This window comes from Babylonia areolata, chromosome 24 (assembly GCF_041734735.1).
Source record: "Babylonia areolata isolate BAREFJ2019XMU chromosome 24, ASM4173473v1, whole genome shotgun sequence".
Classification (NCBI taxonomy): Eukaryota; Metazoa; Mollusca; class Gastropoda; order Neogastropoda; family Buccinidae; genus Babylonia; species Babylonia areolata.
Window position 1 is genome coordinate 25,291,527 of NC_134899.1, and position 23,886 is coordinate 25,315,412.

At 39.0% G+C, this 23,886-nt stretch overlaps 2 protein-coding genes across 3 annotated transcripts in view; one reads left to right on the forward strand and one right to left on the reverse strand.

Moving 5' to 3' along the window:
- Positions 1–3,990, forward strand: part of LOC143299208 (uncharacterized) — a 54,884-nt gene extending 50,894 nt beyond the window's left edge. For both annotated transcript variants that reach the window (XM_076612397.1, XM_076612398.1), the window contains exon 15: positions 1–3,990. This exon is cut by the window's left edge and continues 1,031 nt beyond it. The gene's annotated coding sequence lies outside the window, so the exon portion shown is untranslated.
- Positions 3,991–4,340: 350 nt separating this feature from the next.
- LOC143298770 (uncharacterized) lies at positions 4,341–23,884 on the reverse strand. The gene is made up of 18 exons (XM_076611717.1): positions 23,761–23,884; positions 22,462–22,561; positions 21,737–21,822; positions 21,049–21,113; positions 20,376–20,533; positions 19,627–19,760; positions 18,839–18,898; positions 18,240–18,318; positions 17,129–17,298; positions 15,559–15,756; positions 12,691–12,809; positions 11,453–12,085; positions 10,195–10,348; positions 9,510–9,630; positions 8,756–8,845; positions 6,704–6,844; positions 5,923–6,021; positions 4,341–5,161 (listed from the first exon to the last, which is right to left on the reverse strand). The coding sequence occupies exons 1-18, from the start codon at positions 23,866–23,868 to the stop codon at positions 5,088–5,090; spliced, it is 2,589 nt and encodes an 862-aa protein (XP_076467832.1). The 5' UTR covers positions 23,869–23,884; the 3' UTR covers positions 4,341–5,087.
- Between the last annotated feature and the right edge of the window lie 2 nt (positions 23,885–23,886).

The following is a 23,886-nucleotide window of genomic DNA, read 5'->3' on the forward strand; positions in this document are numbered from 1 at the left end:
AAACATGTTTGACCCATAAAGCAACAGAAGGTTGCCCTTTGCTCACAAAAAAATATGCTTGACCCATAAAGCAATGGTGAAGGTTACATATAGTATGGAAACAAACCAAACCACACTTGCGTGGTGTGCTCACACACTGGCATGCATACACATACAGGCACATCTATGCACATGGTAAACCAGGTTACAGAACACATGCGCCACAGGACAACAAGGAGTGACTTAATGCTCTGGATGTACCAAAGAAAAACCAGTATGTTCCATGCCAACAGTGTTTCAACCAAAACCAAAACAAATCAAAATCATGTTTCCCACAGCTTCAACCTACAGTGTGATCCACATGATTATCATGCTTCAGAATGCATGGGTGTGTGACACCCACGTGGAAGGAATGAAAGTGACATTATTGTCATTCATAACTAAGACATTGGTGTAGGAGACCCACCAGATAGGAATGAGTGGTGTTAAGATAGGAATGAGCAGTGTTATTTACCTTTATTCTGTACAAAAGGTAGGTCTTTGAGATCTGTGAGACACAGGAAATGATACTGCTGATATCACTAAGGCTGGTTTCTTTTACTGCTAATGAACAAAGCAAACATGAGGACAAACTACTGCTTGGCAGAGTTTGGATAATAACTTGACATCTGGGTTCTGTTAGAATGACATGACATTGCAGACGTGTGTCAAAGGGAAGACAGGGTCTATGAAGCCCCTGAGCCACGGTGAAGGTTAAAAAAAGGCAGTGCTGACCACAGTGAACAGTGTTATGTATCAACCCTTGTTATGTTACAGTGTTCAGTGCTGCTGGCTGGTGTTTTAGTCAGGTATGGGTGGCGAGACTGCTGGGAGAAAAATGAGTCACATGCTCACACACACTCACACACACCAGTATATGTGACGGGACATAAAACAAAATTACACACACACACACACACACATCATCTTGCAAATTAACACCTGATTTTTATCAAATGAGAAGATTGCAGAATCACTGACATGTATTTTTGTAACATCTGGATCTGGTCGGGGAGGAATGAAAGTAAACTTCATAAGGATTAAATTTTCCCTACTCAAACTAGGTGTACAATGGCTCAGTGGTTAAAACGTCTGCCAGAAAAGGTGACTCAGTCCTGAAGTGGCGACCACCCTGGAGGTGTGGGTTAACGAACCTGCTGAGGACCTGGAAAAAAAGAAGAAGAAAAGGCGGCAATACAAGGGCATCCAGGAGTCATAGCCTGGGTGCGGCCTGGCCCTCTTAGAGTGTAAAGAGTTAATGGCCGAAACACTTGACTGAGGGGGGCTTCTTCTCTGAAGACCTTGTACTGCCCAGCTCTCCCAAGGGTTTCTTATCACTTATCACTCACTGTATATCACCGACATGTTTTTGGTAGGACCCGTTTAGCTGTATCATCAATACAGAACACTGCAGACAGACTTTGTAGACATCACATTTTCATGATCACAAAATTCTGCTATGCAGTAATGGAACACCAGAGCAGACCTTCACTGTGTCTTATTCATTTTCTCACAGTTTCGATTATGATGATGTCATAAAGTGTCTTGGATTCTTTGTTACTTTGTTTCAAACCTGTCTCAGTTTATCCCAATTTATTTCTGACTTGTGACATGAATGTTTTCAGCACAGTGGTGGTTTCTCATGGACCTTTCTCAGTAGCTGTTAAGGGATACGTACATAGCATGTCCTAGGTGCAAAGCAGTACATGCGTTCTGGTTTCAGAGCCAAGCAGTTGACAGGCAGAACGTACAGTCAGCACTATGTATATAGAATAACCCAGGAAGCTGTGTTGATAGCATTAAGACTTGTCAGCCTTACATGACCCACACAAGAACTGACCTAGTACCACCCTGGCATTTTTGACTGCAGCAAACTACCACCAAATTTCTTAACAAACTAATACATTTTCTGAAGTAAACTGGTATTTTACTATTGTTTAGCAAGAGAAATTAAAGTGTTCTGTTCAAGTTACAATACTGTTTCAGCTACCAAAAAGGTTCATGACACTGCTTTTGTTTGTCTGTCTCTATTTCTTCAGTTGTTTTTGATTGGTGCTATGATGGCGGTACTTACTCAAACTGATGAGTGTACTTGCTGAAACACGACTTAAGGTTAGTGATGTGCTTTAAATATAACCATTGTTTGCTGGACCAAAAATAATGAACACATGAAAGAAGATGCCAAGTCAATGAGTGAAGTAGTTTAGCTTACACTTTAGCCAAGAATTTCGTGGTTTTTATGAGTTATTCTTCTTGGAGACTTTGTTATCCAGTCTGATTCATTCTCTTTGAGTTCCTTTTTTCTTTCATCAGCTGTTGTGTCCCATTTCCATCTGATTATCCCACGTGCTGGTTTTGAAAAATATTGAGTTAAGTTTTTTTTACATTAGTCACATTTAGTCAAATGGATGACCCAGATGCTAGAAGACCTAACCTGCTGCTTGTGTATGCCATGCTAATCTGCAATAGGCTGTGTATTTGTTTTGATTTTCTGCCATGAAATCATCACCTAGAAATCCTGCTTACTGCTTGAGAGTTCCTAGTTTTGTCACTTTGTGTTCGTTTAGTTTTAAGAACATATTTCAAGAGGCTTTGAACATTTTTTGTGGCTTTTGTGTGTTCAAGTGAATCCATGTCAGTGTGACAAGACGATTAGTTCGAACAGTTCATGTTAAGATTTGCTGGCACAAAACCAATATCACAGGGACGTTTCTATCCAAGGGAAGAGAAAGCTGCCTGCATGAAAATGGGATAAATGTTCTGTAACTGTTAGTTTGGGTTTTTTCCAAAATGGTTGTGGATGCATAATCTACAAATGATCACTTCCAACACTTTTATATTGTGTGCTGTGATGGGCTCTTCCATATTGTGACTGAAGACTGACTTTTGGGGCTGGGTGTGTATATATTTTTGGAACTGTTTTGTTTTGCTTCTTAGTTTAAATTAAATTATGCATTGTGATTGGTTTGCTAAAAATGTTGGGCAGTACACATGATGATTAGATGCTTACTTGATGAACTTGCATTGCATGTCACTTATGATTCTCAAAAAGAAAAAAAAAAGAGAGATTTGCAGCAACTTATTCTATTTCAACATATATTTCCTTTGAGCCTCTTGTTTACCATGACCAGTGCTACTGTTACTGATCCTGAGGGCTCCTATGCATGTGTGTGTGTATGAATCATGTCCTTTTGAACATGTAAAATGAACTATATGTGTTCCATGCCATGGATTGTCATACTACACTGTTCTTTCCCCTTACAGCTTTGTATGGGAAAGGGGGGATAAGTACTTAGAAGCTCCAGTTCTGAAATATCCTCTACACAGTTCTTGCATTCACAAATTAAATGAAGGGACCAAACTTCTAAGCATTTCCCAGAATCATGGAATCCACATATATCTATCTATCTATATATCTTTCTGTGAAAGTCTTTACTTACAGTGCAAGCACAAAATTGGTTGTGGCTGTTACATGCTCTTTCTTTTGTGCTTTTAGCCATGTTGGTCACATGGAAACTCAGCATGTGAAAGAGTGTGTGTGCGTGTGTGCGTATGATACTGACAAGTGTTTGTTTTTTTAAGCATGTAAATTAGATCTTGATTTTGCCATTTATAGGAAAGCATGGAAAATTAACCTTGATTCTGCCATATATATGAAAGCCAGGGCTGTTTGAGCTTGGATAATTGTCAGCTTTCAGTCCCCATAACACATGAAGATTTTTAACTCGTGTCCCATGAGCAGTTTCCTCTTCCACGCATGTAAGCTCTTTGTAATGATTCCAAGCACCCATCTGATCTTTCTCCATGAAGAACTGGTGTCTGTGGCAATGCAATGTTTCATCCAGTGTTTTTTTGTTTGTTTTGTTTTTGTGGTTTTTTTCACTTTAAGAAATGGGAAATATGCTGTCAATTTGCTAGTACTGACATCAGCACCCAAAGGGTTTGAGAACGAGCTAATGTGACAAAAAGAAACCAACTATGACAGTCTGCAGAAAATATCAAATTTCCTTCATAGCAGAATGCAACTCATACCCAAGCAGCTTCCCTGAGGGGAAACACAGGAACTCTTGTCTCAAAAGATAGTCCACAAATAGTCGACAAACTTCAAACCCTGGGAAGACAGTTATAAAACTCAAAGCTGTATGATTATCCAAACTCCTACAGATTTTATCAACTATTTTTCTTGCATATTGTTCCTATGTTTTTTTATATCTGCTTTACTTGTGGAGAAAAAAGTATCTGATGCTAAAAATCTGACTGTATGTGTGATACAGAGCGAGAACAAGCGTGTATACTTGGACAAACCTTCACAAACATATCAATCATGCCTGATTATCTATTATCAACAGCACAATATTTTAATATTCCAATCATGCTGCACAGTTTCAAGTTTCAATGCAAACTATCAAAAAGAAAACTGACGAAGTATCTCCTGATATTTCCACACAAAAAAGAAACTTTTGCCTTCAGAATCCACTGAGAGCTCTTTGTTGCCTCTGGCTTCATATCTCCTCTTGAGGCCTTCCGCTGGCCAACAAAATAAGATATCTGATCAATTTATGTACTCTCAATTGTGAGGTTTGAATCCAGTGTCTCCACACAGTCGCACTATCTACTATACCACAGCAGTTTGGGCATACAACATGAATGCTCACAGACTTATCCACATTCACGTACACACAAACTTCTTGCAGTTAATATTTATCATTGGCAATGTATGCAACTTGTAAAAATTTTGTCATCAACAAAAACAAACATCACTCTCTATCAGCTGGTAGATTCAGTGCTGACAGTCTGTGTCAGTCAAGTGGAGTTTAATAACCTATTGGCTAGTGCCGTTAGGGCCAGGTTCTTCAGTGCTTGGGTCTTGGTTCAGGGAGGCTGCGTTCTTTGAAGGCGTGAGTCCTGGATGTCTTTCTGGGTTGGAGGTCCATTCGGCGTTCCTAGGGGGAAAGCCCTGGCTGTCAAAAGGGGAGTAAACTTCCAAGGGGGTGAAGTCCTGGCTGTTCTTCTGGCGTTCCAAGGATGTGGGATGGAAAATCCTGAGACTGCATCAGGAGTTGCCTGGCTTAGTGGTCTCTTTGTGCCAGAGTCTTCACAAGCTTCTCCACAATAGGCACACTGTCTGCCTTGATCACACTCCCTGCACACATCAAAGTTTGAGTTTCAAGGCTGTGTCACAGGCACATTGTTTGTCCAGCTGATACTCCTTGCACACCCATCAACGTTTCTGTTTGTATTTCAAGACGATGTCAAAGCATGCAGACTGATCCCTATATGCCACACCACATATGCTGTTAAAAAAGGAGCTAACATATCGAAACACAAGCCAATCATCTCACTGTTCACAAACACACATAAATCATAGTAAAAAAAAAACATTTTGGGTGGGGGTCAGAGGAGGTTTTGAGGAGCTGGGATCATCTGTAACATAACCTCATATTGGCAATAAGTAGCAACAGAATTATAATATGAAATCAAACATGCCAAATTCTCAGTCTAATTGTTTTGGGCTACTGCGAGTAGGTGTGAGCAAACTGCCAACTCATTGGATGACTTTGATGACAATATGGAATTGGGTACATTTATACATCCATGCAGAACTACTTGAGACCTGTTAATGAAGTAATGATACAAAATGATTGTTATGCTGTACCTGGTTTTTGATTCTACATATAATTCAAAAGATTCCACAGGATCAAAACTTCCCCAAACATCATTCTTTAGTAACCACTGAAAAACCTACTTTGAATGAAAGCATCAGTGCATCATTTCAAAGAAAGCGACAAAGTGTGTGGGCTGATCTGTATGCACTACACATCATATGCAAAACAACAACAACAAAAAACAGAATTAAGAGTTCTTGCTTTAAATATGACAACACCACTTTCAACAGCACTTTACCTGGACTTGTCTGGAGAACATTTGCAGCAGTCTGACTGAACTTGTGTTGCAGAAACAATTCTGTCAACTCTGGGAAGCAGGGAATTAGGGCGGTCAGATCTGAATAAAAAAGAGAATTTGATCAATTAGAACTGAATAGACCAAGAAGGGATCTTGCATTTAATTATAAGAGCGAAATCATTTAAACTGAGTAGAAAACATTAAATTGAAAGGCAGGAATTCACAGCATTGCACACAATAAAATAAAAACCATCTTTTCCTGCTTGCCACAATTTGTTTCACTTGCTTTTGTACATATTTCAATAAGAAAAAAAGTGTTTAGACAATGTTCTTTGTTTATTCAAAGTGGTATTTTCCATGACTGCCAAAACCACTTTGTTTAGAATAAGATCAGCATATTTTAGTATCAAGGCTTAATTTTTGTAATCCATCTTTTTAGAATTTCATTAGATTAAAGATCTCATTTATTCCATAAAAAAAAATCAACAACTTAAGACTAAATCAGTAACAATAAACCAAACCAGATTACACTTCGTTCTCTATAAAAATAAAAAAAAAAAAGAAGAAAAGAATTGTCATTAGTGTCTGAATTTAAACATCAAATTTCAAGAGTCTTTACATAGCAACTGTTCATCAACATGTAATTTTTCATCCTTGTTGTCATCCTTTTTCGTGCTTATTGTCCACAGAGACCTTAAAACTTTAAAACAAGACAACTACATGTTGTAAGAAGTGAAACACTGACAACAAAGGAACCGAGACCACAAAAACAGGTCCTTACTCTGAAGGGCCATCATCCACACGTCCTGAACGTCGTGCCAACGTTTTGCACCAGTCTCTTCATAACCAGCTGTACAGACGGGAGCCTGGCACACATACCTCACGGCACTCTGGAAAAACAGGCTGACCCGCTCCTTTTCACCTGAAAACATTGATAAAACTTTAAAAAATTCTTTTGGACAGTAAGTCAGTGTGTTCTGTACAGGGTCTTTTAAAAGGAAATTTTCTTCCTAAAATTACGTTTAAGTAACATACTTACCATGATCCACTAGTGCAGACTCTGGCAGGGGTCTGATTCCTGTTCTGCGCAAACTACTACCCGTCTATGCTGAGAAAACGAAAGTAGCTACGGCCGATAACCTCCCGAAGTATGTTACCTCCCCTTTGCATCCCTGACTAACGCCCTCTTTTTCCGGCAGCCATCTTGACTCCTGCTCCTGTGTTCTGCATACAGCTAAGTTTATTTTCGTATTTTCGGTCTGTCTATCGATTCTTTGGTGCTCTCGTTTTGTGTCCGATGATGAATCACAACAGGTCACAAAACTACTTGGCCTGATTGGGCGATCAAGGTCATATAAGGTGCGATCACAATCAACCGGCGGACACAGTGAATACTTAGAAAAATTGTGTTGGCACTTACTTTCAAAAATTAAAATACAAAACTCATTTCATTACTCATTAATAAGCCTTGTGCACTTTTATATTATAAAAATCTCTACAATTATGGGGGTTCTCACTTACCCCCATTTCAAGTGGGCAAAAGGCCTTACAGGCCTAAAGGTCTTCATATTAACACAATATAATCTGACACTGGGCCCTCTTCCTCGGGCTTCGTCTACAACGCTAACCCTCCACCTCCTCCACTGCCTCCGCTTCCTCCTAATCCATTATCTTTTTTTGTTTCTATCCCATCTTCTGCTCTATCTCAGTGGCATTAACATTTTCATGCTGCTTGTCCCGAATCTTCTGTACATCGCCATCGTTGAGAATACCTTGTCGGCAACTTGACTTGTGTCTTCAAGAAATGATATGTACTGAAAGCAAAAGAGAATGCCTGCGACTGTTTCTTAAAGCAAAGGAAGAAGTGTTTGCTTGAGTACATATATTTCTTTATCTTTTGTTGTTTATAGCCCAGCCAGCCACGAAAGGGCCACACCAGGGCTGAAAAACTCTAAATAACAGTCCCATAGACTCTGATGACCATTCTGCTAATTTTTCATTAAAGGAAAAAAAAAAACAACAAAAAAAAACCACCCAAAAAATGAACTATACATATAAACATAATTTCAGATAATAAACAACATTATACGAAACAGGAGGAATACAAAACCAAAAATTGCCAACAGGTGCCTTGCATGTCCGAGGCACAAAACACAAAAAAGAATACAACATAGTAAGAATTCCCGATTATCAAGTCAATAAAAAAAGAACAAGAGTATTGTCGGGTATTGGCCTGCAAGGCAGACAATAAAGGAAGAGATGACAAAAAGAAAAAGGAAAATCCAGAAACAAAGAAGGGGACAGAAGAGAGGCAATTTCTTGCACAGAATTTCCAGATGGCGATACAATGTATTAATACTGAAAGAGCACTCCTAATGGGTGTGAAGGGGTGAGGGGGGGGAGAGGGGGGTGGGGGGGGGGTGGGAGGGGGGGTGGGGGCAGCAGGTAAAGGGGAACAGGAGGCAGTATTCTTTTCAGGTGTAAAAACACTACTGAATAATGCACATGATCGACGAAATAAACAAAACTAATTCACACAAGTAACTGGCAATGAATATTTTGTAACAAAATTCTACATTTGTCAAGCCCTAACAGCTACGCCATGACTGTTTCAACAGTTACATAAGTTGATGACATTGGTACAGCTGTATGGAGCATCATCCAAGAAACAGAGTCAGTCAAACAGCAAAACACCAAGAGATACACAGAGACAGAGCAAGAGACAGTCTAGAGAAAACAATGATAACGATGTGCTCCGTGGACCTGCATGCAACTGAGGCCACAACCCCCCCCCCCCCCCCCCCCAAAAAAAAAACCTCAATCTGTTGCTTACATGTCTCATGTTGACTGGCTCTCACTCGCAAAAGACTCAACCCAGCAGCAGTCCAATGTGCCTTGTACACATACAGCTCTGGAATTTCATCTGTTAAAAAAAAAAGAAAAAAAAAAAAAGACTTCACTCAATTTTCCACTGAACTGTTTCATTCACATAACACAAATAGTTTATATGGGGTCCACTTGAACTGTGACAGTAATGCTGTGATATAGTGCAGTGCCTTTTTTTTTTTTGTTTTGTTCAGTGTCATTAAAAAATCACTTCAAAAAATAAAACTACACTCATCAAAAGAAAGAAAAAAAAAAAAAAAGACATTACGTGCGTCACAAATATTTTTAAGATTTCCAAAAAAACAACAAAATGTTCCTCACACTGATAGATACAAGAAAAGAAAAAGAAATACATGTTATATCCTGCAGATTCTGATGCAAAATTCTCACTGGCTAGCAATTCTTTTAATGGGGAGACAAAGATCTGAACACAAGATATCACACTGGCACTATTGATAATTATATGAACGCTTCAAAACACACCACACCGTACGCATCTTACACTCATTTTCATGGTTACGCTCTTTGTTGGTGGAGTCCATAAACAAGTATTTACAGTTTTCATGACCACTAAATGCCGTTCCAATATTCAGAGGAGAAAGGAAAAAAAGAAACACAAATGTACAAACACGATTATTCAACAGATATTTAAGTTGGAGTCTTTTATGATTGGAAAAAAAAAGAAAAAAAAAGGGACCAACCAAGCTGTGGCACAGTGGTCAGAGCCGTGTTCAGCAGGCGGGTGAAGGGGTCAGCCTGACCCAGCCCTTCTTCTTCCGTCACCAGTTGTGACAGCAATTCCAGCGCCTGACAATCTGTCATCTGTCACACACACACACACACAATTGTCATGTCTGTTACCTGTGGCATAGACAACTGTCATATCCATCATCTGTGACACACACAACTGTGACATCTGTGATGTGCAACACACACAATTGTCGTGTCTGTTATCTGTGACACACACGAACTGTCATGTCTTATTTGCACCATACACAACTGTCATATGTGTCAGCTGTGATACACACAACTGTCATGTCTGTGATCTGCAACGCATACAACTGTCACGTCCATTATCTGTGACACACTTACGTAACTGTCACAGCCATTATCTGTGACACACACAACTGTCATGTCTTAATCTGCAACACTCATAACTGTCATATCCCTCATCTGTAATACACATGCACAACTGTAATGTCAGTCATCATTATAAAAAAAAAAAAAAAAAAATGAAGAAGTAACAAATGGTTTTAAGTTTGTCTACCAGCGAATGAAAACTTACTAAAACTTTAAACAATGTCCAAGATATTCCCTGAAACAAACAAGACAAATAAAAAATATCCCCTGCTGATAAATAACTCATATACAACTGATAGTACAAACCTGCTCCCGTTCACAAAAGCTGCCATGAAGGGTTCTCAGAACAGGAAGCCTCTTCAGGAGAAAATCAGCCAGCACCGTGTGGCCACACAGCTCTACAAACACATGCTTTGTTTCTTCCTCTTCGCAGGCCTCTTGGAATACAGGGAGTAGAAACCTGCACACACACACACACATACACACTCACAGATGAAATGATACATAAACACACACACACACACACGCACTCATGTACACACATACACACACATAAAATGATACAAATGCGCATGCACACATATGTGTAAGGGGGCATTTTTCTAAGTCTAAAACAAACACATGGTCGTGTAACAGGGCATTTTTCTGTCTAAAACAAAAAGTCTTATATCTCATTACATGTTACTTATGCAAAGACATATTTACTTTTTACTGCCTCTTTTTTAATGGAGCTATGCTGCTGAGTTTATTCTGGTTTCACAAATAGTTAATTTCAGAAGATGTTAGAGGGCTTTTGAGACTCTGTCTCCAGTTAAGATTCCTGGCTGATTAAGATATGTTTGCAAACATATTCTATTATGGCATGGAGTACTTAAGATAAGATAAGATAAGATAAGATAAGATAAGATAAGAATAACTTTATTATCTCCAACTGGAGAAATTTGGTCAGGTGCATTATCACAACATAGACAAGTAAACAACATGGGGACCATAACTGTAAAAGCCAACAACAGCCCCAACAAATATTACGAAGATACAAATGTAAAAAATATCACATACATCGTTTCATACATACATCCACACACTGCAGGTAATAACTAGTATTCTTAATGTAAAAACAGAAAGAATTAAGAAACTTCAGTGAATAAATTCTGTTCATGTTTAGGATGTTCATGGGGTGGTTCTTTTCATTCCTTTCCCAATAGAAACTGGCAATATCTATTAGAATGACATTATCTTAATAAATTTTCATACCTAATCTTCATTGGTATCTACTTTGAATGGCTTTTATTGGATGAACGCAGGAGTGAATCATTGTTTTGCTGATGTTTTTATTTGTAAAGTCATATTGGTACATACAGACTATTTGGATCTGGGAGTGAAATATGTCGTTTTCATCAAATCTCAACAGATTCTTATCCAGCTCACATGTAAGGCATGTTCATTGTGATAAGAACCTATTCTGTTTTGATCTCTCTCACATATCTATCTGTCTATCTATCTATTTATCTATCTATCTATATACCTACATGTAAACAATATTACACATCCACACACAACTCACTTTATGACATCCAGAGAGGGCAGCTGGACACAGGAACTATCCACCATGCTGCAGATCCACACAGTCAGCTCTTCCAGCGTTGTGGGCAGCATGACTTCTCTGCTCACCAGATCCGCTCTGGCTGACGTAGATCTCTTCCCTCTCTTTCCACCCTGCCCCTCTTCTTCACGCTTGGAATCACATGACTGGAATCCTGAACTCGGCAGTTTTCTCCCTTCCCCTACACATTCATCAACAACAGAGTTCCCCGTTTCAGCAGAACTGCCCATGTCCTCAGCAACGCAATCTTCAGAACCGCAGCACGCGTTTATCATTTGCTGACAAGAACATGTCTCATGTTTATCCTTGGAGGCACAGCTCTCCGTATCAGCCTTGCCTGTTGAAGGAGGACTGTCTGTGCTCTGTGCTGCACCACCTGGCTGTATCTGCAGTCCTGCCAGTCTGTCTGACACGCAGGAGCAGGAGCGTCTCTCTGGCACAGCAGATGAGGCACCTGGGTTTGTGATGTGTGGCTCCGTGACTCCTCCAGCAGTCCTGTTCACTGCTGCAGCACCTCCTTCATTCTCTCTACGGTCTGTGTCAGTGACCTTGACCTCTGCTGTGGAGGTTGGTGCTGGGCCAACTTCAGTTTGACTGCAGGGAAAAAACATGGCAGAGCTGCAGACGCTTTGTTTCAATCCTTGCACCAATTGGATACATAACATTGCTAACTGGAATGACGAGAAATGTTTATTGCACAAACAAGTAGCAGGCCATTTCACAGTATTATATCTGATGTCTTGCTGCACAACAAGATACACACTGGCTATGCTTCTAATGCATTTCCATGCTTTTTTCATAAAACATCACAAAATATGTCGCCTCAAGCATACGACAGGTACAAACGCTGTATCATTCTCAAACCAGTTCATTATTTCAATCTTTTCAAGAGGTTCTTACAAAGTTTTTGTTTGGAAAGGTCCTTAAATCTACAGTTAATTCATGGTTGTCTTTTTTATGCAAAAAATACATTTTAATGAAATATTTTACCAGATCCATTGTGCACAAGTTTTATGTACAGTAATTTTTCTATACAAAGAAAACACACGCAAAACCCATTCATGGACAACACACATGCCTATTTTTGAAGGCATATGCATACACACACATACACAATTACATGCATGCACACACAAACACATGCATGCTTGCACAGACACACACACACACAGACACACACACATTGTAAATACACTGACCATAGTTTAACCAAGAACGGCAGAACATTCATGATGTTCTCCTTGACCTCGGTGAAGGCCTGGGAAGAAATGGCAGCAACCATGCGAACGGAAGCCACTGTCAGAGGATCCTGAAGAGGCTAAAAACATTAAAAAAGGAAAGAAAGAAAGACAAAAGTTACAACAACAAAATCTTAGTCACAATAGCAGAATTTGCAAATCAGGCCAATGGCAACTGATTTACTGAAGTGCGTTTCTCAATGCTGAAACAAAGTAAAAAAAAAAAAAAAAAAAAAAAAAAATCACCAAAATACCAACACAGAAATCCATAGTGTGTGAAGAGGATGGGGCTGAATTAACTCTCCTGGTATAGAGAAGGCAGCCATGAAGGGCGTTTTTTCAACTGTGTTTTTGTTTTTGTATTTTGTGCTTATTTTTTCTTTGTTTGCACATGATCAAGTGATGGATTGGCATATATGTGGACACATACATATGTAACTGAGGAAAGAAGGAAATAACCCAAAGAGACTATTGTGTCCATTCATGATGAGAACATAACACTCTTTGACTGTTTGCTTTATGTGGAATGTAAATGCATTTATGTAAATGACATTACTACACACATTTACACAAATACACTAAGTCATTTGAAAACACTGACATACCATCACAAACGCTGAAGACCAAGTATAGCAAGAAAATGTCCATCTTATAGACGTCAGACAGATACTAGGAGGCCTACATCAGTGTAATAGAATTAATGCTTCCTGAGTTGTTATTTAAAAAAATTAAGTAAAAAACAAACAAACAAAAAAACCCAACAAAACAAACAAAAAAACAACAAAAACCACAGAAATCCATTTCAGTTTCAAGGAGGAGTCAAAGCATGTGGACTGATCCATCTGTACCACACCATATCTGCTACTGAGGAAAAAATAAACAAAAAAATGGAGTAGCTGCCAGACCTTTGCGTAAAGCCAGTGTGCTGTTCAGACCTTGAAGAAAAAGAAGGAAGAACATCGAATGGTCAAGAATGTTCAGTATGAAACATGTGATGCCCAGAGTTTCAGAGGTGTGGGGAAAGCCACGCTAGGACCACAAGAACCTTGGCAATTAAAACTGGGGAAAACAGCAAGGATCAAATGGCAGCTAAAACTAAACACACTGAGTGATAAAAACAAACAACAACATCAAACAAACAGTTGTGTGTGCCTGGCAGGGCTGAAGACAGAGTCACGTGACATCAACAGAGATTACACATCAATGACAGAGCCATGCTGTCAGTTTGAAAGTCCTGCAACATCTTTTCAAAAAAGAGATACCAACTGTGGATCAGTTTACATTTTGTTGCAAGCTTTCCATCTGTAAATTTTTTCCTAAACATTTTAACCAGCACAGAATTAGACCAGCTGGTTTTGTTTGCCGTTTCTACACGCAACAGCAGAACCTCTCGGTGACAACCCTGAAAATATCATGAAAAAAAAGGTCTTTGATGGGATGGGTCCTTCTTATTTGTATTTGTATTGCTTTTCATCACAACAGATTTCTCCTTGTGAAATTCGGGCTGCTCTCCACAGGGAGAGCGCGTCGCTATACTACAGCGCCACCCATTTTTTTGTATTTTTTCCTGCGTGCAGTTTTATTTGTTTTTCCTATCGAAGTGGATTTTTCTACAGAATTTTGCCAGGAACAACCCTTTTGTTGCCATGGGTTCTTTTACGTGTGCTAAGTGCATGCTGCATACGGGACATCGGTTTATCATCTCATCCGAATGACTAGCGTCCAGACCACCACTCAAGGTCTAGTGGAGGGGGAGAAAATATTGGCGGCTGAGCCGTGATTCGAACCAGCGTGCTCAGATTCTCTCGCTTCCTAGGCGGACGCATTATCTCTAGGCTATCACTCGACTTATTATACAGCCTATGCAGTATGTACATGCATACACATGCATACATGAGCGCAGACACACACTGACACATGCTTTGCTGAACAATATCTACCCAGGAAATTTACAGTGCCAAGCTACATAATCAACGAAAAATCAAATGACACATGTAATGATAATGTTGAAGTGTGCACATGTGTATGCTTATATTTCATTTTCTTCTTTTCGATTTGTTCTTTCATCTTTATTCTTCATATATCAGTATATATATGCAAAATGTCACCCTAATACTTTCTGGCACAGTGCTTCAGCCTTAGGCCAACTGAAGGTCGCCTTAATGTTTTTGCCTTTCGCAGATTTCTCATTGGCTCTCATGAATCAAAACTTCTGACTATTTTTATATTCGTTTAGTGACTTGAGTCTTTTAAAAATGAACTGAACTGGTATAAGAGTTGAAAACTTTATTTGGGCATTAAGATGGCCAGTGATGGTCAGTGGAGTGATGGCCTACAGGTAATGCGTCCGCCTAGGAAATGAGAGAATCTGAGCGCACTGGTTCGAATAACGGTACAGTCACCACTATTTTCCCTCTCTCCACTAGACCTTGAGTGCTGGATGCTAGTCATTCAGATGAGATGATAAACTGAGGTCCCATGTGCAGCATGCACTTAGCGCACGTAAAAGAACCCACAGCAACAAATGGGTTGTCCCTGGCAAAATTCTGTAGAAAAATCCACTTCGATAGGAAAAACAAATAAAATTGCATGCAGGAAAAAATACAAAAAAAAAGGGTGGTGCTGTAGTGTAGCGATGCGCTCTCCCTGGGGAGAGCAGCCCGAATTTCACACAGAGAAATCTGTTGTGACAAAAAAGAGAAATACAGTACAATACAATAAGATGAATCTTGTGAAAATGGTTTACATATATATATTTTTGTATCTCTTTTTTTTCTTCTTCACTATTGTTGTAATGGTCAGAATAAAGCAACAAACATCACCACTCACAATGGCCAGATATCCGCTGTCGATCTGCTGCAGAAAATAGAAGATACCTTGGGCAGCAGTGAGCAGGGCATCGTGGGCCTTGCAGAACATGTCAGCAGCCAGTGGGAGGTCATGGCTCTCATCATGCTCACAGAGGAAGTTGAGCATTGTCTCCAGGGTGTTGTAGTGCAGGCACAGCCTGCTGGCACTCTTCCGCACCTGTCACAGTCCGTAGGATTCAAACGGCTGTTAAAATTGTTTAAAAAAAAACGAAAAAAGGAAAAAGAAAAAAAAAAGTTAAATGATTCAGGAGAGAGATATGTTCTAAATCTGAATGTTAGCTGTGTGTGTGTGTGTGTGTGTGTGTGTGTGTGTGTGTGTGTGTGTGTGTCTCCCTCTCTCTCTCCTTCGTCTCTCTTTTGATCCCATCTCTTCTCTGTCCTTCCCCAGACTGTACACACGCGCATGGGTGTTTATGTGTGCATGCATGTGTGTACATGTGTGAGTGTAAAAGTTTGTACATGCAAGCGCATGTGCATGCAAGAGAGTAAGCATGTGCATGAGAATGTCTTTTGTGTGTGTGTGTGTGTGTGTGCACGTGCGTGTGTGCGTGTGCACGTGTGTGTGCGTGCGTATGTGTGTGCATGTGTGAGTGTGGATATTTGTACATGCAAGCAAATGTGCAAGAGAGAGTGTATGCATCAGTATGAGAGTGTCTTGAGTCAATATGTGTGCAGTGCATTACCAGGCCATGTTTGCATATACATGTGTGTTTGTTTGTGTCCATGTTGTGTGTATATATATACACATGTATTAATGTGCACGCACCAGAGCTTGCATGCATGTATGTGTGTGCATGAAAATGTGAGTGCATGCCAGTACACAAGCTTGAATGTGAATGCATGTAAACATATGCAAATATGTATATGCGTGCGTGCGTGCGTGTGTGCGTGCGTGTGTCAAACACATGCATGCCTGTTGATTTAGAATAACAGGACTCTTACAAATTAAACTTTCAGAAATGCCTTAATGATAAGACCAAAACACTGCAACAGAAACTTCAGCAGCCTTGTGTTTCTCATTCCACTTGGTTCACAAAGCGATGTTATCTGGGACAAATATACGTTGAATAAACATCCATTAAAATATAGATACACCTGAAATACTCACATGTTATGCCTTATTTGCCTGTTTGAACAGCACTAAATAAACCAGACTTTTACAATGATAACAATAGAATAATAGCACATTTGTATATCACTTTGAAACCTCTTACAATACCATGTCAATCAAACACAAAGCACACACACACACACAGACACAAAGACACATACACACAGATGCACACACAGACACACACATGCACAGACTTCACATACACATACACACATTACATGTCTTATATCTCTAAAAGTGAAAAGATGTTAAATCACTAGAAGGAACAAATAAACACACAGAGAAACACACATGCACATGCAGCAGAAACAGATGTGGATCCACAGAATACAGATACAGAACAGAGTGTCTAACTTATGCAGAGACTACAACTCCATTGTCACCAGACACCAGGGCACTGCATTCATTCACCCACCTGATCCTCCGTCACATTTTCCACAGCCATGCGGATCTCCACGCAGGTGAGGCTCAGAGCCAGCAGAAACGCCTTGTGGTCTGGGAAGGCTGGGGGCAGGAGACACTCCACGCCGAAACAAACCACCAGCTGGTTCACCAGAGCCACTACTGTCTGTCGCTGCGGCACACCTGTCAAATGAATGATACACTGGGGGGCGTATTGATTCACGATGCAGTGACTTCTTCAGAAAACTGCATTTTTTGTGTGTGAGTGTTGATTCTATAAGTGATTTCAATTGAAGTTGGTAAATCAAGAATATCTGAATCCTGGTAAAACATATTCAAATGAATATAAATAAAATCTGAGTATTACTTAGTGCATAATGATGTACGGAAAGGATGAAAAAGTCTTTTTTCAATGGAAATGTACTCTTTATGTGTTGCTAGATGACAAAGATATGGTTATGGGTGTTCAAATATAACAGACAGAGCAACAGGACAGAGTGGGACATAGGTGGTTCAGGGAGGTAGAGATCTAGAGTGTAAGCAGGGTATAAGCTATTAGAAAAGCCTTTCAATAACACACCTTTTTAACAAACTCAATGTAGATTGATAAGAACTATCTTTGCAAGGGGGAAAACACAAAAAACAACAATCTGTGATTGCCTAAGTGCATATTGTGCTGCACCTTCTTCCCTTTCTGTCAAGGAAACAAGAAAATCCAACACACTAACAGAGCCATGGTGTGATACAGGACCCCCCCAACCCCTCCCACATTCCTGTCAAGAAAATAAAATGTGTTTCTTAAACTTTACTGGTTGTGTGCATGTTTGTTTGTTTGTTTGCTTGTGTGTGTGTGTGTGTGTGTGTGTGTGTGTGTGTGTGTGTGTGTGTGTGTGTGTGTGTGTGTGTGTGTGTGTGTGTGTGTGTGTGTGTGTGTGTGTGTGTGTGTGTGTGTGTGTGCATACTTGTTTGTGTGTGGTGTGTCATACTTGAAAGTTGAATGCATGTATAGTCTTTTCTTGCCAGTATAACTTCTAAAAATCAGATAATTTATGCCAATCAATATATCAAAATATATATAAAATAAATCAAAATGAAATTATCATATCATTTATTCCAGCACTTACCAAGTTTGGATCTGATCACTGAAGATAACTTTTTCAAAATGAGCTGCACAGCCACGGCACAAGTTTCCTTTCTCCTTTTCTGTGGAACCATTCAATATGATTCAGAAAAAAACATAAAGAAAGCTGGTCTCACACACAAGTAAGGTCAATGAAACACATACATAATCCTTTTAATCTAATGTCTTTAACAGACACACAAGAAACACGGTATATAGCAATACAATACGACACATAACACTGTCAACACACTAACACAATTATGAATATTACATGCAAATTTTTGCTCCATTTACAATCTCAGAAAAAAACATAAACAGATGGTCGGACTCTTTTGCATTCACAGCCCTGTCACAAGTGCACACCATATATCCATGTACACACACTCTACATATTGGTTATCATTGAATATAGCAAGCATTTATAATGTTAACTATCATCAAAATATTTAGAATAATGGGAAAAAAATGGAAAGAAGGACCCCCCCCCCCCCCCACACACACAAACAAAACCACAAAAAAAACCCAACAAACAAACCATCCATGATGAGAGATCTATATGAAGATAGAATGGGAAAAGAATGAAAAAGAAACAAGAGTTACCTCTGGAGCATAGCTGAGTATGTGTGTTGTCAGTTCACATATGTTGAACAGTGATTTGTCCTGTACATATAAAAAAAATCCAGAGTTTAATAAATTCAATGACATGACTGTCAGTATTGCACCACCTGGGGCATTCCATTCAAGATAAAAGGATAATTTTCCTTAGAATCAAGACATTCATAAACAAATACACAGACACACACATACACAGTTTCCTACAATCAATCAACATCGTCAGGACAAAATTCACAGACAAACACATGCATGCTCACACACACATGCATACACCTAACACATACACATTCACACCTACACACAGAGTTTCATCCACCATCAGTCAACATTGTCAGGATCGTGAATGATTCACATTTGTCACCACCTACAAACTGAAATGCATAATCTGGCACAAACACATAAATATCATGAATGATCACATTCACAAACCCATAACTATCATGACTGAAAAAGAACAAACAAACAAACAAAAACAAAAAATGATTAAAAGAGAACTGAAAAACATAATCTGACAAAAACACATAAATATGAATGGTCACATTCACAAACCCATAACTACCATCAATGAAAACTGAAATGTACAATCTGACACAAACACTTAAATATCATGAATGACCATATTCATAAACCCATAATTATCATGAATGATTACATTCATGATATCCAAAAGCACTTGTCAAAATAAATTAAGACATTGACAGACAGGTGAAAAAACAACTGCAGTCCAAGTATACAGAGATATGAGGGACTCAAACCTAATCAGAGAATCTCACCTCACAATCTGAAATGCATCGTCCAAGGATAGTAAGGTATTGCTCAAACAAACCCTCAGTCCTTGTCCACACTTCAGACCCAAAATGGCAATGCAGCAGGATCAGCAATGTTTGGATCATCACAAAGGTTTCCTCTGGAGACAAACCAATTATAAAGACAAATCACATTGCGGCACACATTATACCTTATTCAGTCAATGTGCACATTACTGGAAGTATCATATGATTTTGAGGTGGGAAATTTTATGTAATCCAAGTAACATGCTTACTGACTTAATATAAATTACCACCCCATCCCCTAACCAGCAAACTAAAAAAAAACCCAACAAAAACCAACAACAAAAACACACCACCCCACACTTGTACACAAACACAATCGCACACTCACACATTCTCAAAACAAACACAGAAGAAAGAAAAATGCATTTTGAGGGGGGTTTTCTTCATCAATAATTGTCTTTGATCATTCCATTATTTTGTTCTTTTTTATAACTTTTGTCTGATATTTCATATGATTATTCACATCATGTCATGTCAGAGATCTATATATGTCCATGTGAAGAGATTGTTGTCACTACTTGGGGAAAGGAAAGCCTGACAGAACTGACATTTACATTACAGATGATAAACCAAAGAACTTGTAATCACACTAACATATTCAAGCTCTGAGTTAATTCCTAATTAGAAAGTGGTGTTTTTGAAAATCTTATTTTAATGATTTATTTTTTCAGACTTCTTCATTGACTTACCTTCTGGTTTACTGTGAAGGATCTGAACACATACTGATGGGTACTCAAGGTCCATCAACATCTGACCACCACCTGGTGTGCACGCCATTTTGGACACAATGCTGATGGTGTCCCTGGCCATCTCACACAGCAGCTCTTTTTCTTCTTCATGCTTCTTGCTGGGAAAACAGATATGATTTAATGTGCGTGCATGTTTGTTTGTGTGTGTGTGTGTGTGTGTGTGTGTGTGTGTGTGTGTGTGTGTGTGTGTACACCTGTGTCTTGCACATTTATGTATATAATTTCAGTATGACTGATCAAGCAGGCAGGAAAGCAATGAGCAAGCAGTTAAAGTGTGTATGTACATGCACACACAATATGACAATACATAAAGCTGCAAACCTTGTGGAAGTAAAACAGCAAAAAAAACCCAAAACAAACATACTTGTGTATGACTAAATCACACCAAAATGGTAAAACCTTTAGACTGCATGCATGTGCATTAAAAAGAACATGAACAGGATTCTTTTTAGAAAATTCCCATAAAGTTTCAAAATTAAAGTATTCTGTGATTCCATTAAGTGTAGTGTTACTGAATGCTGGCTTTTTAATATCAATTCACAGACACACACACTACAGACAGACTGATAAATACAAAACGAACAGCGATAGACAGATATATCGGTATACTTACATATGAGCTGATTCCAAGATTTCCTTCAGGTAAGGAGCAATTTGAGACATTTGTTTATCAGAAGCCTGTAACACACAAATGTCATGAAAATTCAAACAAGAAATTTCCTACATGACCAATGGTACACATGCCATCAAAAAGACTTCTTTATTCTTTCATGTGTTCATACGTGAATTATCATCATGCACATTAACATTCATATCACACACAACTAACATAAATATCAAATCAATGTTGATGCCTTTCTTTTTTTGACAAACTGAATTAGAATCTGCACATTATCTTTTCTTTCTCTCATGTAGATCTCAGTACAGTCTGCACCAGATGATTCATGAACCATTGTCTGCATTTCTTCTGCAGAGCCAGTCACAATGTTTGGAAGCCTCTCAACAAATTATGTAGAAAATAAACTGCTTTGCCAATTTACTTTCACATTTTTATATATTTTTAAATGACATTGAAGTATGATACTAAATTCTGTTGTAAATTTGCGCTACGGAATACTATTTCCATTCCTGAAATACAGTAAAAAAACACAAAAACAACACCTTATGCCATTTAAGATGCTGCCATACAGTACCATCACCTTTCACAAGCGCAAACAACTTTAAAGTGAAAGGGGGTAGTGGATGCAAACCTACATATTCTGCATTCAAATATAAGTTTTTCATTCTGAATGATCACTTACCATACTAGGGTCTTCCAGTACAGCTGACAGCACATTGACAGCAACAGATTTGAAGATCAATGATGAACAACCTTCAGGCACTTCCTCTGCAACATGAATTGTTCTACATCATACTTTTTATAGTCATCATACGACACTCACACAGTCAGCAGGACTCAGATTTTCAATGTCGCATTGATCATGTCTAAATCAGATCTATATTCTTCCCATGATAAATGGAGCAAGATGATTGTTTCTTCTTCAGCAACCCCATCTGTCCCTACTTTCCCTCTTTGTGTTATACATCTTGAAGTGTAAAATTCTTTAAATTTATGCTCTACACCTGGTTCACTTTCTTGAACAGTTTTAAGTCATATTCACACACCCACCCACACACACACACATTTCTGCCAGGTTTCCCAGAGGACTTTTTACAGATCTTAAGATCAAAACTTTGAATAATAAGTGGTATTTATAGATGTATGTCATTATGTTTTGTATCATAATTCATCATAATATCCCATTACTTCTTTTTTATTTATATATCATATCATATATTATGCTCCTTTCAAAGCTGTATATAATACATGTAACATATACACCAATTTGTCATATTTTACTCATTTGAGTCATTGTTTATTTCTGTTTTTACTGTTGGCATTTGACATAAAATGGTATTCTTTATGAAGGATTAAAAATTTAAAACATTTATGAAGGATTAAAACACAAATCCTTAAAACACCAACTTGTTCTGAAGAGTCTGATTAAGAAGGCAAACCCCACAGCATTCAATATCTGCTTTTTGTCATTTGCTGTACAGTCTTGGGCCTTGACCACTTTTGCCACCTGAAATATAGCACAGTGATACCAAAGATTTAAGAACCATGAACCATTCAAATCACAAATCACCTTTTATTTTCAAAATCTATATGAAATAAGTTTGGCAACACCGATCCACTTCAATGAGCAGAGTATAATGTGTGTGTGTGTGTGTGTGTGTGTGTGTGTGTGTGTGTGTGTGTGTGTGTGTGTGTGTGTGTGTGTAATGAAAACCATGCACTGCAAACCTACACTTACAAAGCGAGGGAACAAATTCAGACATCCCGAAACACACACACACACACACACACAGTTACACATGTAGATAAGGGGCTCAGGCAATTACAAAATTGCTAAAAAATGTCAAATAGCAATTATCTATTTACTTATTTATTTCACTGAAATCATGCTGCCTCTCTGTCCTGTGATGACCCATCGACACAGGAAAACATCCAGTGTGCAAGACATGATGGAGACTCTTCAGTGGTCCCCCCTCAAAGAGTGAAGGAGAAAGGCAAGACTGGTTAACTTTTATAAGTTCCATAGCGGCAGTCTTATCATCAACACATGCCACAAGCCCTCTCAAAATCCTTCAGCATCCACGGGGACCCGAGGATTGCACCCAGCAGCGTACCACCTCTCCAACTGCAGGATGCTGTACGGACAAAAATCTTTTTTTCCCCGAACCATAACAAACTGGAACAGCCTTCCTGCTGAGATTGCCCTCAGCCCAACCCTGGAAGGCTTCAAATCCCGAATCTGATCACCTCCCCGCCCCCCCCACACCTCCCCCCTCCCCTGGCCCAGCAACCTCTACCTCAGGAAACCTCAAAAACACGCAAACCCCCTTATAGTCTACAGAATCTTCACAATGATGAAGGCGGTAGTCAAGGGAAAGAAGAAGAAGTCAAGAAAGGTTTGCGCGATTTATTCAATACTATGCCCTAAACCAGACATACTTCTCTCTCTCTCCTCTGCTCTCAAACACACACACAAAGATAAAGTGTATCTTTTTTAAATGATAAATTTGCAGAAGAAGAAGAAGAAGATCGAAGAGAACAAGACTGTTCCCCTGCACAAGAGTAAGACAGGGTTAAATCCTATGAGCTGGGCTGGCAGGTGTTTTATCCAACGATAGTACGTAGGGTCTTCGTCGTTTTACTGAGATTCTGGATGGATTCTTCGCCTGTCGTAGTATATGGGAAAAATATAACTAAAGCATTTACCATAAGGAGTGCCGCGAACTTCTCTGTGTCAGTTTTTGCATTTTGCAACGCCTGAAGACAAGCAGTTAAGTATCTTTTTTGAACAGAACCGTCTGTGTCGCCTGCCATGCTTTTGTTGTGGATACT

Bases quoted from the DNA above. Each gene is read 5' to 3' on its own strand.
- LOC143298770 (XM_076611717.1), bottom strand. From the start codon at position 23,868: ATGGCAGGCGACACAGACGGTTCTGTTCAAAAAAGATACTTAACTGCT. The intron at 6,845-8,755 runs GTAAGCAACAGA...CAATGTTTTCAG, and splicing joins AGCCAGTCAACATGAGACAT to GTGAAAAGGAGCGGGTCAGC. The intron at 6,022-6,703 runs GTAAGGACCTGT...TTTTTTATTCAG, and splicing joins GTGGATGATGGCCCTTCAGA to ATCTGACCGCCCTAATTCCC.